Source organism: Canis lupus, chromosome 3, assembly GCF_011100685.1.
Source record: "Canis lupus familiaris isolate Mischka breed German Shepherd chromosome 3, alternate assembly UU_Cfam_GSD_1.0, whole genome shotgun sequence".
NCBI classification, from domain to species: domain Eukaryota; kingdom Metazoa; phylum Chordata; class Mammalia; order Carnivora; family Canidae; genus Canis; species Canis lupus.
In genome coordinates, this window is record NC_049224.1 from 89,684,289 (window position 1) to 89,701,236 (window position 16,948).

The 16,948-nt window shown below is 39.2% G+C and overlaps 1 protein-coding gene across 7 annotated transcripts in view; it reads right to left on the reverse strand.

Annotated features, from left to right (window-relative positions):
- SLIT2 (slit guidance ligand 2) overlaps positions 1–16,948 on the reverse strand; it is a 349,622-nt gene that overhangs the window by 121,341 nt on the left and 211,333 nt on the right. For all 7 annotated transcript variants that reach the window (XM_038533594.1, XM_038533592.1, XM_038533593.1 and 4 more), the window contains one exon: positions 5,262–5,333. In XM_038533594.1, the coding sequence (XP_038389522.1) occupies positions 5,262–5,333 (72 nt within the window). The remainder of the gene's footprint in view (positions 1–5,261; positions 5,334–16,948) is intronic.

A 16,948-nucleotide genomic window follows, 5' to 3' on the forward strand; every position in this document is an offset into this window, starting at 1 on the left:
TCCTGTATCATAAGCAAGACGAGAAAGAGACGTTATGCTTTAACATATTACTATGCATTCGGCTTTATCAAATATTTATGGCAGAGTTAGGTCTTAAGCCATAATAGTTTTGGCTATTCACATGCTGCTTTATGCGGGTCTTCAGGACACCCCTTGAGGAATTAGCACGAGACCGTCAACAGTCACTGAAAACGGGGCGGCCACAGTTCCTTCCAGGGCCCCGTGTGCAGCTGGGGGCATGACGGATGGACGCACCCTGGAAGTCTCCTGCTGAAATTTCACAGCAGTGGCTCAGAAGCGGTTTTGTCGGGTCCTGGAACAGAGGAGTCCTGCTCATCACCCTCTCCCGGGGACCCCGGGCGCTGCGGGGCTGCGAGGCGTGGGAGGGCGCGGGAGGCCCCCGCGGCTGGTACTCGCCCCGGATCGGGCACAGCGCCAGGCCGCAGCGGTTCATGAAAAGCTCACCCCCTTCTGACAGCTTTACGTCGGGGGCCCGTATCCTGCCGTGTGCCACTGCTGTGGCTCGTGATCGTGGCTTCTCGGCGCTGGGCCCGGAGGATGGGGCGTCAGGGCAGCCGGTGAAAATGAGCCTGATTCTTGCCTGGTTCAAGTTGCTCCCACTTTCCCCCAACACAGGCCTCGTCTGCTGTATTATCATGGCTGTTTCTCCTACCACCCCCACCCCGACCCCGACCCCACACTACCACTACTACCACCACCACTACCACCACCATCCCCACCAGCATCCCCACCAGCATCCCCACCACCACCCCCATCACCATCATCCCCGCCACCACCCCCACCACCACCACCACCACCACCATCCCCACCATCCACCACTACCCATGAGCTATTTCTCCTACTACCACCCCTACCACCATCCCCACTCCCACCACCACCACTCCCCCCACCCCCATTCAGTCGTCTAGTGTTTCCTAAACGGCTCTCAGTTTGATGGCAACCCGGACTGGTCGGAAACCTGCCTTAAAATAGCCGACAGCCCCACTGCGGAGGGGAGTACGCACGTCATGAAGACTTAGTGTAGTAAGACTAAGGGGAGAGTTTCTTCCTCCCTCCCTTCGGGGCAGTCTGGCCGGGAGGAGAGAGGGCGAAGAGGGCCACCCCAGGGCGGGGCTGTGCCAGCGCGGGGAGGACAGCGGGAGAGGCCCTGCGGCGGGAGCCGGGAGGCCGAGGGGGGCCGGGGGGGTGCCGGGGCCACAGCGGGGCCTCCCAAGTCTAGACACTGGCCGCCAGCTCAGGCGGTTCGGAGTCCGGGCGCCGAGCGCGCGTGGGGCCGCGTGCGGAGCTGGAGGCCGCGGTCAGCGCGGCGCCGGGGGCTCGGGGGCACCTGCCAAGGGGGCGCAGCACAGACCTCCACACGCTCGCTTCCTTCCCTCCCCAGCTTCGCCGCCCAATGACGGAAGAACGAATCCAAGAGATGGAAGTTGCATGAGAAGCCCCCCGCCTTGTGCAGGACCCGAAAGCGCTGCATCGCTTGGTTCCTGTTCTCTGACAGCCGCAGCACTCGTCTGGACTCAAGTGGAACGAGAGGGTTTTTTTTTTCCAACACCATTAACATGTATCCTGGTGTCTGAACTGACAGGTTTCACTTCTCAAAGGGATTTGCTTTCAAATGACCCCTTTCCCACCCTCAAAATCTACGCGGACTTTACACGGCTAAAATCTTTCGAGGACATAACGCACTGAAATGTGACTGTAGGGATCACACATGTTTCAAAAGTGATTCACGTGCAGGAGACACGCGTTGATTTTCTTATGATTCCACACAAAAGAGAGTTTTCATTGAATGATGAAACGGGTGGCTCTAAGTTTGGACCCTTTTCTCCAAATGTTACCCTGCATAACACAACTGAAGAAATATATCATCTTAGTATTTTTATTCAGAACTGCTGCCGGCGAAACAGTATCGATATGGATGCCTGGTAATGGAGCAATATGTGGAACCAATGAAATTAAGTTATTTTAAAATAAATAATAGATTATGTGCTAATTACTTATGGAGACACGTATATGTCATGACCGTGATCGATTCCTACTCTGAAACAACGCAAACTTATCTACCGTACTTCATTTGTGAACACTTTCTCCTATATGAAAGTGCATTTCTATGTTCAACCTCAAGATTTTCTCTAATGAGAATATATATATATATATTTTTTTTGAGAATATATTCTTGTACAAAGGATCTTTATGTGTAAATACAAAATGTTAGTCTTGGTAATCACGTAGGCCCTCCCAGACTTAGATCTTCACTTACTCCTTTCTTATTCCCTTAGTGCTCAGCACAGTATTCGGCAGAGAGTCTGAAATTTTATGGATACGAATCTCCGTATCTCAATTAAATAAAACTACGCTTATTTTCTGAAAAAAGAAAAAAAATACATATAAAACTGGCAACTTAAGGATATATTTCATTTCCTAATCTGCTGTCCAAAGAAACGGAGAACACTGACCTAGATTTAGTTTCCAATGTGATTTTTGAGATGATATCCTCATATTAAAAAAATAAACTTTTTAAAGATTTTTAAATAGACATTTCTGAATCATGTCAATCAGAAATCTAGGTTGGCATGAACATACAAGTGATGAACTGGCTCCCCCTTGATTTCATTTACCTGGACTTTTCCTTCTTAAACTTTGGTTACTCTCTTAACCCTAATATATATCTTAATTCAACAAATTTTCATCAGTGGCCCAGGATGAGTACTTCCATCTTCTCCCTGTTTTGCCTCAGTATAATCATATATTCATAAATGGCTCATGGAACTAGATTAAAAAAAAAACTAACACATTGGGACTCTGAAGTTTAAGGTGATTTGTAAATTAATTAATCCTTCATTACTCCTACATAAGAAGATATACTGTGAAGAGTCACACCTGGTAAAAATAAGCAAAATAGACAACTTTCTTTCTAGAACCTTCTATAAAAAAAGCCCCCCAACTGAATGTTTACAATTGAAGAACTTCTGATTTACTTGACAGTAAAATTCCAATCTTTTGAGTTCTTTATCCAATTAGTCTTAAATTTTTCTTCAATTAATTTCTCTAAAGGCTGAATGAACTACGAGGATTTTCAACATTAACACGTATTAAAAGAATGTCTGCTTGACTTTATCAGATTTTAATACAAACTTTTTAAGTCATTTCAAAATATTCACATTTTCTTGTATCACATACTAATTTTAATTATTTCTTTTTTAGCAAACTCTCACCATCATATATCTCTTCGAAACCTAGATGTAAAGGTCCTCAAAGGAATTCCCAACACTGAATTTTGATTTTAACTCCATGACGCAGATGACATCTTTCACTCTTTGGGGTGTTTCAAGTTAGCAGGTCTTGCTAAAGTCACCTTTTAAATATTTTGCCAACATGACAAACAATGGATGAGGTGACTGCATTTTAATGAACTTACTCTTCTAAAAACAGTGATATTACTTTATAACAAATAAGCAAATGAATCAAATGAATAGTTATTGCGTTTGCGGGTAAAGTGTTCTCAATGCCCAGCACAGCGCTTGGCACAGAGCAGGTATTATGTACGTGTATCTTTTTTTTTCTGTCTATTATATATATATTTACACACACGTACATGTGCTCAGTATATACTTAACATATTGGGTATGTGAATTATTTTATATCTAATAAATAAGCTCTTTTAATTAATAACAAAATACTTTAAGGGATTTTAATCCATCCAAAATAGTCATCAAATTTTTCATAAAATTTTTGGTGTCAGTTAGAAGCATTGACTTAGTAACACATTTTTTGCTTGATCAGCAACATTCAATGAAATAAGACCTTATGGCAATCTCTTCATATACCAAGTTTATGAGATTGACCATGGTTTTGACATCAGACTACTATCATGAAGTCATAGTTGTATCCTCATTATTCTGACTCGGAAACAGCGGCAGTGAGCTTTGTTTATTAATGGGTCTGGAACATAAATAAAAAGTGGCTTTATAACTATGACAAGCATTTTGTTTTTCCTACAGAAAAAGACGGTTATCAACAGAAATAAAGGTGACTTCTATGGGGACAGTATATATTCTTATAACAGTTTATCTCAATCAACTAATACTTGTGTTAAGTCCTTAAACACAAGCAGTAACTTTACACATGATGCAGCTGGAAATTCTATGCATTTACTTGCAATTAAAATCAAAATCATACAGAAAATGTTGCTAAAATAAGCCATTTTGTTGAAACATCAAACTTTTTTTTTCAGAATTACATTCTGTTCCTCAATTTATAAAGTAATGGGATCTTTTTTTTTTTTTTTTCAAGAGGATTTCATGATTCTTAGATAACTTTTACCACATGGTTTAAAAATTCAAAACCTCTTCCTGTTTAATTCCATTTTGGATTTCTGAATAAATTTAGTCAGGGATGAATTGTAGCAGAGAAAAAATATTTTATTTGGGGGAGAAATCTGCAAATCTATTTTAAAAGCTAGACTTGTGAATCTCTGGGAAAAAAAAAAGTTCTAGAAATGTACTGGCGACTTCAACCACTTTAGTAACTCTACTTTAAGATTATTTTTTCAGCGCAATGATTTCATTAAAATCATTTTAGCAAGTCAAAGGTCTATAGAGATTACTTGGTTGCCTCTAACCCATTTTGTCAGCCATGTCTACCCAGCAAGGAAAGGGAGGGGATGCCAATCATAATTCAGATCTCCGTGCTGTGCTTTACTAAGTCAGTAGTGAAGACTTTAAAATGGACCCGATGGGCAGCTTACTAAAATTAGAGAGATCTCAAAATCACCTTTCAAAAAATGATGTTATCTGGTTAAAAATGACATCTTGAAATGAGAAGGCATCTTTCCATTGCATGGCAACTACAAAATCTTGCAACTTACCAGCGACTAAGAGGTTTAATTTCTGTTGTCACTTTCCTGACTGATTTTACCTTAATATTTGGCAATTCCAGGAATTCTCACAAAACCTGCAACTGCGAATATTTTGTTCTAAGGAGAAACACTTAAAGGACAGTATTGCGAGCATCTGGATGTCCTCCTTGTATAGACATTTTTACCGACCCATACAGGCAGGAGACGGACGGTGGTGTGCACACACATTTCAACTCTTCTGTGTCTTCCCCAGGAGTCATTTAAGTACTTTTAATCAGAGACCATTTTGACACAAGGTTTGGAGCTGGCTGCGAAGCTCCCACATTAGCACTCCCCAGACACAAAGCTCTCATTCGGAAGAGTAGGAGAGACAAGCAGTACTTACAGCACTTCCAGGTCCCGCAGAGCTCTAAATGCCCCATCTTCAATACAGCTGATCTGGTTGTAATCCAGTTGCCTGTAAATAGATTAGAAGAATATACGTAAAAGGCCGAAGACTAGCGGGGTTGGGTGAAGGGAGTCTCCTGAAGGGTCTAGGAAGCCCGGCTGTGCTAACTGAAATGCTCTCCACAAACGCACTCATCTGCTTAAGAATGTCACAAGCCATTCTGGTCCCGATGCCGCTACTGAAATCTCTTTTTGTTCTGAACTGTCTGTGCACAGAGCAGCCCTTGGAAAGCTCCAGTAAATAATAACTGCACCTTATATTAAATGCCATAGGAATGCAATTTCATTACATCAAGAAAAGCTATCCATTAAGAGCTTTCAGCGTCATCTTGCTGAAACAATTTCATTAAGGTAAAGGACTGTAAATCACTTAATGTCACATGCACCCCCTCAGTGACCTAACAGGATCCATTTATCAGAGAAGCCCAGCTGCATGTTAATTTCACTATCCTTGGCAAGAAAGAGCGACGCTACTTTTAGGTTTTCTTCTTTTAAAAGCAGTTTTCCTTCGAGAACTCCCAATCGCAAGAGAAATGAGGCCCCACATATGTCCCTGCTATTCCCAACCAGGAACGCACTTTAGAAAGCGAGCCGTTGTCTACATTAAGCTTCACCATTTCCGTGACTCGCACCGTTTGTCATTATGTGCAAATTATCTGCACTGTAAATATGGCATACACTTCAGTTTGAGGAGCTCCGCAAATTTCCGGAAAATAAGTTTATAAAGTGTTAAGAAATTAACAATTTTTTTTTTTTCTTTTCTCAAAGATGCTGATTTTAGCTGACAACACTAAGGACACAATACTGCAGCAACATCATTAAAACACCACACGCATCTACGGTAAAAAGTTTAAAGCCTTATCAGTTCCTTCTAAATAATACAGAAGGCAAACACACGAACCTTTCTTGTAGTTTGAGCACTCATTTGTTTATCATTCAAAGATGAAAAAAACAAAGTCACTCCAAACTTGGTTAAGTCAGCTTTCTCCTGCCACTTGCGCTTTGGGAATTAAAATCTCCTTCATCCAAGCTAAGGCATTTATTTGAAATGAACAGCTAAGTACTAAGCCCTACCTGCCCTATCTTTATGTCCTTTTAAATTTCTTTTTAACAAATAAACGGTGGTTGTTTAAATCTAGCAGCTCGATGCTTAGCGATATTATTATTCCAGTAAAGAAACAGTATTTTAATGCTTCACTTGAGACAGAAACAAAACGTTTGATGAAATGGTCAGGTGAGTTGTCAGTTCTCCGCGCACTGGGAGGGAATGCAGATGTGCCGGGCTAAGACTATGATCATAATACAAATGGATCTCGTCCTCCTTTCAAGTGCGGGACTCAGCAGAAGGGCTGATTCATATTTGAGGTGGGTTCTTAAAGAATTGTTTAAACATTCTCGTACAATAGCTGTTTCTCTCACAGGGCTACTGAATAAAGGTGCAATGATTTAATCCAGTGACTTTCAGAGGGGCCTTTTCAAATTCCTTACTTTAGAAATTATGTACATAGAGAATGTCTCATGAAATATACATCTCATTTTTAAGAAGGTCTCCGGGGGACACGAGACTACCTTGATCATGCAAATGGTACAATCTAGGACACGCAACATAAAAAAAAAAAAGGCCAACTCTGGAGAAGATACCGTTTTATTGCTTTTATAAACTAAGGCTTTCCCCAAATAATAGGTACCTTCCATGCTCCTGTAATAGCTGAAAGCATTTCTACTTATTAGGAAGTAATGCAGAAGGATAATTTTATTTTCTAAGAAGACTTTTAAAATTTCATGATGTAATATGGCTGCTGCAGTTCCAAGAAAACACTTTCATTCTTGAGCACTTTTGATTTTTACAGATTAAATTCATTTAACAATTAAGTTAACAGCCTTTTTATTTTAAAGTGCTAAATATATATCTACACCGCTATTCTCTAACCTCTTGAACGATTTATCAAAGCCATTTAAATTAGTACAATGGCATGAAGTGTTACCCTTGACACACTACAAAAGAGAAATTGTTTCCAGACAAATTGGCAAAATCTTTTAATGCTATCAAATTTGCCTAATGCAGTCTCCAGGTTAATCTGTAAAAGGGTGAGCTGTATGTTTGCCCATATCTTATTATCCTTAGCTGTCAATGTATAAATCAGTGCTGACACTGCTTCTTTTAAATCATGCATACTATACACAAAGGGGAAGCCCTTGCATGCCAGAAAGCACTCAAGCAAATCTTGTTCTACAGGGACTGAAAAGCAGATTATTTCCCCTATACCACCAGAAGTTGAGACGCTGCTGAAAACTTTGTTGCTTTCACCCCTGTGCAACATGGCTCATGGTGACACGCTTCTGATTCTTAGCAGAAACCTAAGTCCTTCTTCATCCCAAAGTATTAAGAATATTCGGCTCTCGTGGGACCAAAGTTGTCCTTGGAAGTTTTCTGAATGCCGTCATGTCTCAGGCCATGCACCTTCTGAGCACGAAGGTACCGCATGAAAACGTTATTCGTATGAAAGGCCAATCAACACGAATGATTTTTTCATGGACTGCTAGATTTCGTTCTATCGAAAGGAATGTCGACGCAAACTTGCGCCGGCTTTGACTGCTCCTGAGAAAACCTCTCTGCACAAACTTCCACTGGTTTGTATATGGTTCGAGATAACGAGTGTCAAAGCCATGCAAGAGCACGCTTTCTTTCAGGGATCCTCCAGTTCACTTTCTTCTCTACCACCTTTCAAAGCCCGGCACTTCTGCTTTCTGTAAAAGGAAGGGATCTGTTCTCAGCCATGCATTTAGTGACAGGCCGATTTTGTTTCGATGTGATTTCCAATCGTGCAATGAAATTATTCTGAATTAAGGCATTAGTAAGAGGAGAGTTGTTTTTTTTTTTTTCACTTCTCCAAAAAGCAGTATTACAATTATTCAGCCAAATATAGGATCAATTTGTTGATCTTTGGATAATAAGGACGTTTAGATACATTGGGGACAGCTTCAGGATCCTGTCCTGGCACCGGGGTCACATCCCACGGGAAAGCAGGCTAGCACTTTTCGTATTTTCTGGAGAGAAAGAATGGCATAGATAGTATTATTCGTGATTTCTTTCGGACCTTCAGCGGATCTATCCTAGCACAGACGTGTGTGGCTTCTCTCCCGATTTCCTCCCTCAAATCTCCTGTTTCTGTTCGAATTTCAAATTCCATCTCTATCTGACCCCTCATGTCCTAGTTTGTAAGTGTGCGTTCTGAAGCAAGGGCTTTATCTTCAATTTCATGAAAATGACGATGCTGAAAAGAACAGGAACCTTCAAACTGTCTTCGGCATTAACACTCTATGCTTCTCTTGCATTGGTCACTACTTCTCTTCTATTCTAGAATAACACCAGGCTGCTTGCTTAATTTTTCCTAGTACTGGTGAATGTCGTCTTTGACAACACAGCATCTCTTTATCAAGAGGTGTTACCCTGTGCCTCGCACTCATGAAGTTCCTAAAGCTGATCTGATGTTCTTACCACAAAACACGACATAGCCTAGTTTCAGATTCTGATTAATTCTAGGTATGAAAAAAATATATAATGCTGCTAACTATGAATTTTAGAAACAGGCATATTAAATGACAGAAGGTTGAACATTTGCTTACGTGGCATCTTGAAATATAACCAGAGATAGTGCATTTTGTTACTTTTTACATTTTTTTCAGGGATTTCCTGTTTTGGGTTATTAAAACTTGGATACATACTGTGTTTGAATTACATATGTAAAACTCATCTCCCTGTATTAATTTTAGTTTTGTCCTTACCCATAGAAAACTCATGTTTCACTGCAGCATCCAAGTAATAAGATTTTAATTACTGATTTTCTTTTTGTAAGAATTAGAACACCATAAAATTTACTTAATTTTGAAACAATACTGCACATAGAAAGTCTTTAATAAATTTAAAGGCAGGTGGACCTGGGTGGCTCAGTCAGTTAAGTGTCCGACTCTTGGTTTAGGTTCAGGTCATACTCTCAGGGTCATGAGATCGACCCAGCATTGGGGTCTGAGCTCAGATTCTCCTCTTCTTCCTCTTCCTTCTTCTCTACCTCTCTTCCCACTTGTGCTCTCTCTCTCTCTCTCCCTCTCAAACAAGCAAATAAATAAAATCTTAAAAATGACTGTAAAGCCAGAGAGAGTCTCTGAGTATTTCAACAAAAGTATTATAACAATGCTCTGGCTCTCCAGGGAGTTTTAGGTACTAGAAATAGAAGTTTAGTTCATATTCATATTACTGTAAATGGCAAACTCCAAAAGTTTAGTTGACTTAAAATAATATATCAAAGTGATTAGGACCAATAGGAGGGAGTAACAACATTTTGCCACTTGGAAAGAAGCCTGATAAACCATGTAAATCAAATGGGAAAGAAAAAAAAAAAAAAACGTTGTTAAGGATATAGGAATGCTCTGTTCTATTTCTTCCCTCGTGTGTATAAAATTGTGTCAATAGGAGTGCCTAAATATGAAAATATTATGCCTATAATGACTCTAAGAAGCAGTACAAGATTTAAATTATAATGTATAGAGAACATAAGAATAATATAAATTGACCTATATAATGAACATTCTAGGCCAAAGTTTCAGCAACCATGTCATGTAATCTCAGCATAAAAGCACATCAGTGCTAACTCAGATATTAGTGAATAAAATAACCAAAGTAACGACTATCCTGATGAATGAAAAATGATTTCTTTAGAATTTAGTTCTTTTGCAATCTTTCAAGCAAACTTGTAGGTTGTTTTTTTTTTTTGCATAGGAATAAAGAATCTCACAGTTTTTATTGGAATAATCTATACTATAAAAGTATAATATAGTATGGTATCTATAGTATCTATAGTATAAAGTCATATCCACTTGCAAAAGGCAAGCTCTAAGAGAGCTTATCAGAAAATGGAGGAACAACTAAGTAGCCCTTCACGTTCTAGTAGCTCTTATAAACTAATCAAAGGTGGTAGAAAATGAAGCTGACAATAACAATTGCTTACATATATTGAATGCATAGCAAATGACAGGGTCCGTAGATGTGCTATCTCATTATTTCTCACAATAACTTGAAAAGGTAAATGTTATCATCATTCTGATTTTACAGAGGAGACTCTGCAGCTCACCGAAGTTTAATAACTTATTCAAAGTAGGTAATATATATGTAGTGAAATCTTGATTCAAATTTAAATTTGTGTGTTACTGAAGCCTCCACTCCATAGTTTGGGAATTTAGGGGCTGTTCATTCTGCAAATGAAAGTTTCAGCTAAATCTCTGGTGGGGGATCCCTGGGTGGCTCAGCGGTTTGGTGCCTGCCTTTGGCCCAGGGCATGTTCCTGAAGTCCCAGATTGAGTCCCACATCGGGCTCCCTGCAGGGAGCCTACTTCTCCCTCTGCCTGTGTCTCTGCCTCTCTCTCTCTCTCTCTCTGTGTCTCTCATGAACAAATAAATAAAATCTTTAATAAAAAAAATCTCTGATGGCCAAATTTCAAAGAAGTCAGCACATAAAGAGTGCTATTGAATGTCAGGGAAGTAACCGATTATTCTAGGCTGAAGTAGTCTTGTGTGAGGAAGAAAAAAAAAACCTGAACCTTAAAAAAACAGGTAGTACCCAAAAAGACAGAAAATAAAAGTGGGTATTCCCTATGGAGGAAAAAGACCCAATCAAGAACGTTGTGAGCAGAGGTTCTACAATGTTCATAGTGAATATCTGCAAGGGAGAGGTCATTATTTATGGCTTGAGCAAAGAGCTTGTGTGCAGACTCACTGGGAGAGGGGGCTGGGAGCCTGAGTGGCTGTCAGAAAGTTAGGACTAGTCAGAAAATCTAAAGAGTTTGCTATCCAATAAAAGCCACTGTTTTCTCAGGAAAGAGTCTATATTTTTCAGAACCTATAAAACCATGACACTATTCTGCGCTATCCCCAAGGCTTTGCCATAGTGCCAAGACAGTGTTGTTGTTGTTTTTAAAAAGCTGAATGATCCCAAACCCAGGAGAGCTGGGGATAAAAAAACAAAACAAAACAAACAAACAAACAAAAACAATGCTTTATAAAAACAAATCTGTCTGCAATGTTAAAATTATCTAATGAGAATATAGACTGGAGATCAAAATCCAATTAGCAGAGCACAGTAATAGTTCAGAGGGAGTGAAGTGTGTCTGTCCCGGACTAGGGAGGGGAAGCAAGAAAACTAAAGATTTGTTCTATCTCAAGGACAACATGGCGGCCATGGAAAGATCACACCGATTCTTATTTTATCCATATTGGAACTGGATTCCCAATCACTCAATCAGATAGTCTTGTGTTTAGAGCTCAGTTAGAGCATCTGACTGCAGAGTCTTGTGTTTTGGATAGAGTTTATGAAGATGCGTCAAAGCGATTCATTTTCACGTAAGAGAATGACATCATTGAAGAAAAATGCCAAGGCACCCCGTCAACAGAGCAAAATGAACAGCTGGAGAGGTCGTTGGCAGCAACCTTGATCAGAGTTGTTGGGGATTATGACAATTCTGCTGGCCTGTCATACAGGGAGCACAAACCAGAAGGTTACAGGACCACGGACAGTTCCCGAGGTGCCGCCGGCCTCTGCGGAGAGCCCAGAGCTCCGTTGGTTCCTTAGCCCTACGGTCCACAGACAACATTCTGGGCGTGAAGAGGAGCTCCGTCCACTGAAATGAAACTTCAGTTCACTTACTATCTACCTCGATGAAGAGGATTGTCCAGGAGGTTCTACATCCCACTGAGGACCTCTGGCATTTACTCTAACACACAGGAGAGAGCTGACCCCCTGAGTGACAAACCAACTCCCCCCCCCCCGCCCCATCAAGTCTCTTCAGCCTCAGGTTTACTGAAAACACGCCAAAAAAGGAGCTGGGGAAACTAAAATACAATTTAAGTAAGATACAATTTAAATTTGATGTCGGTGAATTTTATTTTTATGATAATATACCAAGTATGTAAGTATGGTAAGAAATATTATGAGCTGATATTCAATAACCTGAAAACCAGCTGCTTATACCAGATATGTTGCAAATAGGACAACTTATAAGATGGAGCTAAAATAAGTCTTGCATTTGCATGGAAAAATATATAAATATATACTTATATTTAAAAAATACATAATACACTCTTCTAATTGTTACAGATGGATTCTATAATATGTGAGCAACACTGGTCCCCTTATTGTTATGAAGTATCCAGTGGAGAGGTATTTAAAACTAGAGAAATGTAAAAAATAAAAATTCTGTGTCCCTACTCTAGAATGGCAGATATTCCATCCATGGGTTTTAATGAATCCATCAATAAAATAAATTGAAAGGATCCCTGGGTGGCGCAGCGGTTTGGCGCCTGCCTTTGGCCCAGGGCACGATCCTGGAGACCTGGGATCGAGTCCCATGTCGGGCTCCCTGCAGGGAGCCTGCTTCTCCCTCTGCCTGAGTCTCTGCCTCTCTCTCTCTCTCTCTCTCTCTGTGTGACTATCATAAATAAATAAAAATTTATTAAAAAAAATAAAATAAAATAAATTGAAGATGAAAGAGTTCCAGAAAAAAAATGAAATTTCTAAATAATATAAATAGGTACATGACAACATATAGATTATTAACTCTGTCTTTCCCATTTGCCAAATCTTATTGCCAATAATCATTGCCACCCAAACTGAGTGATTTGTTTCCTAAAAAGTCATGGCCATTTGTATTTGTTTCCCAAATATTGCAATGATTTGCCCCAAGAAAACAAAGTCATCTTGTAACCTGACCCTTGCCTATAAAAATTAATGTGTTAAGGGGATCCCTGGGTGGCTTAGCAGTTTGGTGCCTGCCTTTGGCCCAGGGCGCGATCCTGGAGTCCCGGGATCGAGTCCTTTGTCGGGCTCCCTGCATGGAGCCTGCTTCTCCCTCTGCCTGTGTCTCTGCCTCTCTCTATCATAAATAAATTTAAAAAATATTAAAAAAAATTAATGTGTTAAAAAAGGAAAAATAAAATAAGATGAAATCAGAGAGGGAGGCAAACTCCAAGAGACTCTTAACTACAGGAAACAAACTGAGGACTGTTGGAGGGGCTGGGGTGGGGGACGGGGTAACTGGGTGATGGGTGTTAAGGAGAGTATTTCATGCAATGAGCACTGGCTGTTAATATGCAACTGACGAATCACTGAATTCTACCCCTAAAACTAAGAATACACTATATGTTAACTAAATTTAATTTTAATAATTTTTTTCAAAAAAAGGAAAATATAAATATTTTCCCTAACCTGTTTTTTTAGTAAGAGGCAGTTTTCCTTGAAAAGGTGGATATGACTCAACAGATACAGGGTTAAGGGAAGTGGGATAATGCAAGCAAATAGAAAGACATGTATTTATTTATTAAAGCAATAAACATTACAGTTTGACTGGAACACAGAGTACATTTTGAGGATGTACTGCAAAATGAAAGAAGAAAAAAGCAGGTGTGATTTACTTTACAAGTATACCCAAAATAATGCATGTTGGAATTTAACTGCTGTTAAGTGTTTGTGTCGTGCTGACTAATGAAACTAAAAACATGTTAAAGTCTGTATCTGTAATATGAATAGCAACTAGCAATCAATTTAATTTTTAGGTTCATATATCCGTACAGTTTCTTGCTTAAATCTTGGGATAACTCTAACTAGGAATGTTTTATCATTAAAAAACAAAAAACAAAAAACATGAGACTTGGAAAGTTTTTATACCCTAAGGTGTATGCTTAGAGAGTGAGCTCACGGGTCTCGACAATAAAGCAAGGCTTAATTTAAATATTCTCCTAAATTGATCCATTTGATGAAAATACCTCAAAGATATTTATAAACAAAATAGCTTAAATAATATAACGTGTCTTCCTTCGAAATCTAATCAGGAGGTAACAAGGCTTTCCTGCATCAGTGTTTCAATAAACAAAATACATATAGAAAGTTTATAAGGAAAAATCATATAAATATTGTCACTTTGGTGAAGTATCAGTTGGTAATAATATGGTATCAAAACTTTAATTCATACTTGATTGGGGAATTTAAAAACAGATGTAAATACTATGGAAAAGTGCTGCCAGGGACTATTACAAACATTATAATTTAGTTGGTATTTTAATACCAATCTCACCATCTAAAATGTCAGGAAAAAGAACATGGTTTAAGTTGCAGCTGGAGAAAATCAGATAACAAAATAAGATAGGGTTTTATCCAGTTAAGAAATTAATAGCAATGAGCAAAAAAAGTTATGGGAATTCCTCCCCGGAGATGTTTAAGAGCAAGATAAATGTCCATCTGCCTAGAATAGTTTCCGTGTGGTTTGCCTGGTGGAAGAGGAATAGGATCTGCTAATTTGCAAAATTTTCACAGCATCAGTTTCATATTGTCAAGATGCTGCCTTGAGCATATTTACCCAATCCACAAGATTAGGGTAAGTGCTTCCAGTGGAAATCTTCTGATAACTGGAATTTGCTCTGAATGAGGCCTGAATGTGGTAAATCCAATAAACCTGTTACAGTGCATCAGACGGGGCATTTAGACAGCTCTATACAAAATATCGTCATATCGCCGTAATGCGGCTAAAGAACATATTTCTTCTGTCTAGCTTTTTTTTTTTTTCTTCTTTTATTCTCTGAATGAGTTGGAACAGTAGCCATCCACCATGCAGGATTATCCACATTGTAAATGCATGCAGCGGAACGATAAATAGGACAAAGTACTGCACCTCTCCTTCCCACGCTGAATAGTAATAATGTTAATATTAATATTTATGGGCTCTTACCGAGTTATTACTTGGTGACTGATGTTTACCTTTAATAACAATACGAATTAGAATTTACCCTCAGTTTTAACATATTTTACCAGGCATCTTCCTTGACCTTTAGTGATAAAACTGATCTTCATACAAAGCCCCAAGAAACTATTTTTTAACAATGTCTTTTGAGCTATGTTTTAATTACAGAAACATGCCTTTTAGCTGTAAAATTCTGTAAAACTGTAGCTATGAGCCTAATTAACAAACAAACAAACAAAACATCTAAACACACTGTGGTATTTCAATATTGCTCTAACGGTCTTTGACACTGTCACATGGAAGGCAGTGAGAAGAGTAGGAATTAATTCTCACTTTGCCCGGCTTCTTTGATAGATTCTAACTTCCTCAGTCTACCCTTGTCCGTTGCGACTCAGCAAAAACATAACCAACATCCTTGAAGATTCCTTTAGATCCTCTTTCAGGAATTCTTTCCTACAGATTCCCCCCTGAGGACCTCAGGCAGTATTTTTTATCTCTTTCTTTCCTGTGCACCGAGAGCACATAATATCTTGTTTATAAATCAGAGTCTGGTGTATATTTAGTGCTTTCTGCTATATTTGCTTTTCCTTTTTATTAGCCCCATGTCTAACTGACCCATAGTACACTCAGATCTATCATTTAAAAAAAATTATTTATTTATTTGAGAGAGAGAGAGAGACAGAGACACAGGCAGAGGGAGAAGCAGGCTCCATGCAGGGAGCCCGATTTGGGACTCGATCCCAGATCCCGGGGCTGAAGGCAGACGCTCAGCCGCTGAGCCACGGGGCATCCCTACACACATGGATCTATCCTACCCATGACCAATATTGTGAATTACTTTATGTTATACTTTCTGATCTTTTTACAACACCTTTTTCAAGAGTTAGCTTCTAGCAGTTGATTAGTGCATACGTAGAGAATGAAATAATACACTCCGTTTCATAGCATTTACCAAAAGGCCTTTCATTTATCTTCTTTCCCGAAGAACCACGTCAAACCCAAGCAATTATCATATTCATTTTACAGAAGCAAAACTAAGACTCAATGGAGTTTATGGACTTGTCATGTCTACAAATCCAGTAAGTAGCAAGATTCCAAGACTCCAGTCCTAAACTCATCTCACCGTATACATATTAACTGACTTTAAATTAGGAGGGAAAATTATGCATGTGGGGGAAAAAAGATTTTCAAACTGTGAAATCAATATTGCCTTTTTCATTACAAAATGGCTAGCATCTCAATTTTCTTTTCATCTCTAAATTTCTAAAATTACAATCTTTAAGGATAAATGAAGAGGACATAAAGAGGAATCCCATCACGACTGGTATCTCATTCCCAAATGTATCCCTAAATATGGAAGATGGGTTACTTATAGATGTGGATTCCCTGAATATCTTTACTAAGAAGATTAAAAGCCACCTGTTTTAAGGATTTAGAGAAAATACTATTGTAAGATTGCAAATGGCATTCCCAGAGGGTGGTCAACTGTAGCCAAGACTATCATTTTAGGTAACATACAGGCGACTTAAGTTGGGGCTGTATTAGGATCTTTATATGGTTCTAACCAGACATAGTATCCAAAGTAGTTTTGAACACCTTATGTCTCAAAATCTACCTGAAGACTTCCTCAAGCTGTAGCAAGAGAAGATAAAAAGAAAGCAAATAAAATCCTCTTCACATGTAAATATTCATGAAAACCTAGGGCCAGAATTTTAACACACTTATATCTAGATGTCTATGTTTCTCTTTCTTTGCCTGTACATTCAGAAAGTGTACATTTAACACAAAAATCACTTACACTGAGGAGAAGATGCAGAGACCAAAACTTGTAACTCTATGAAC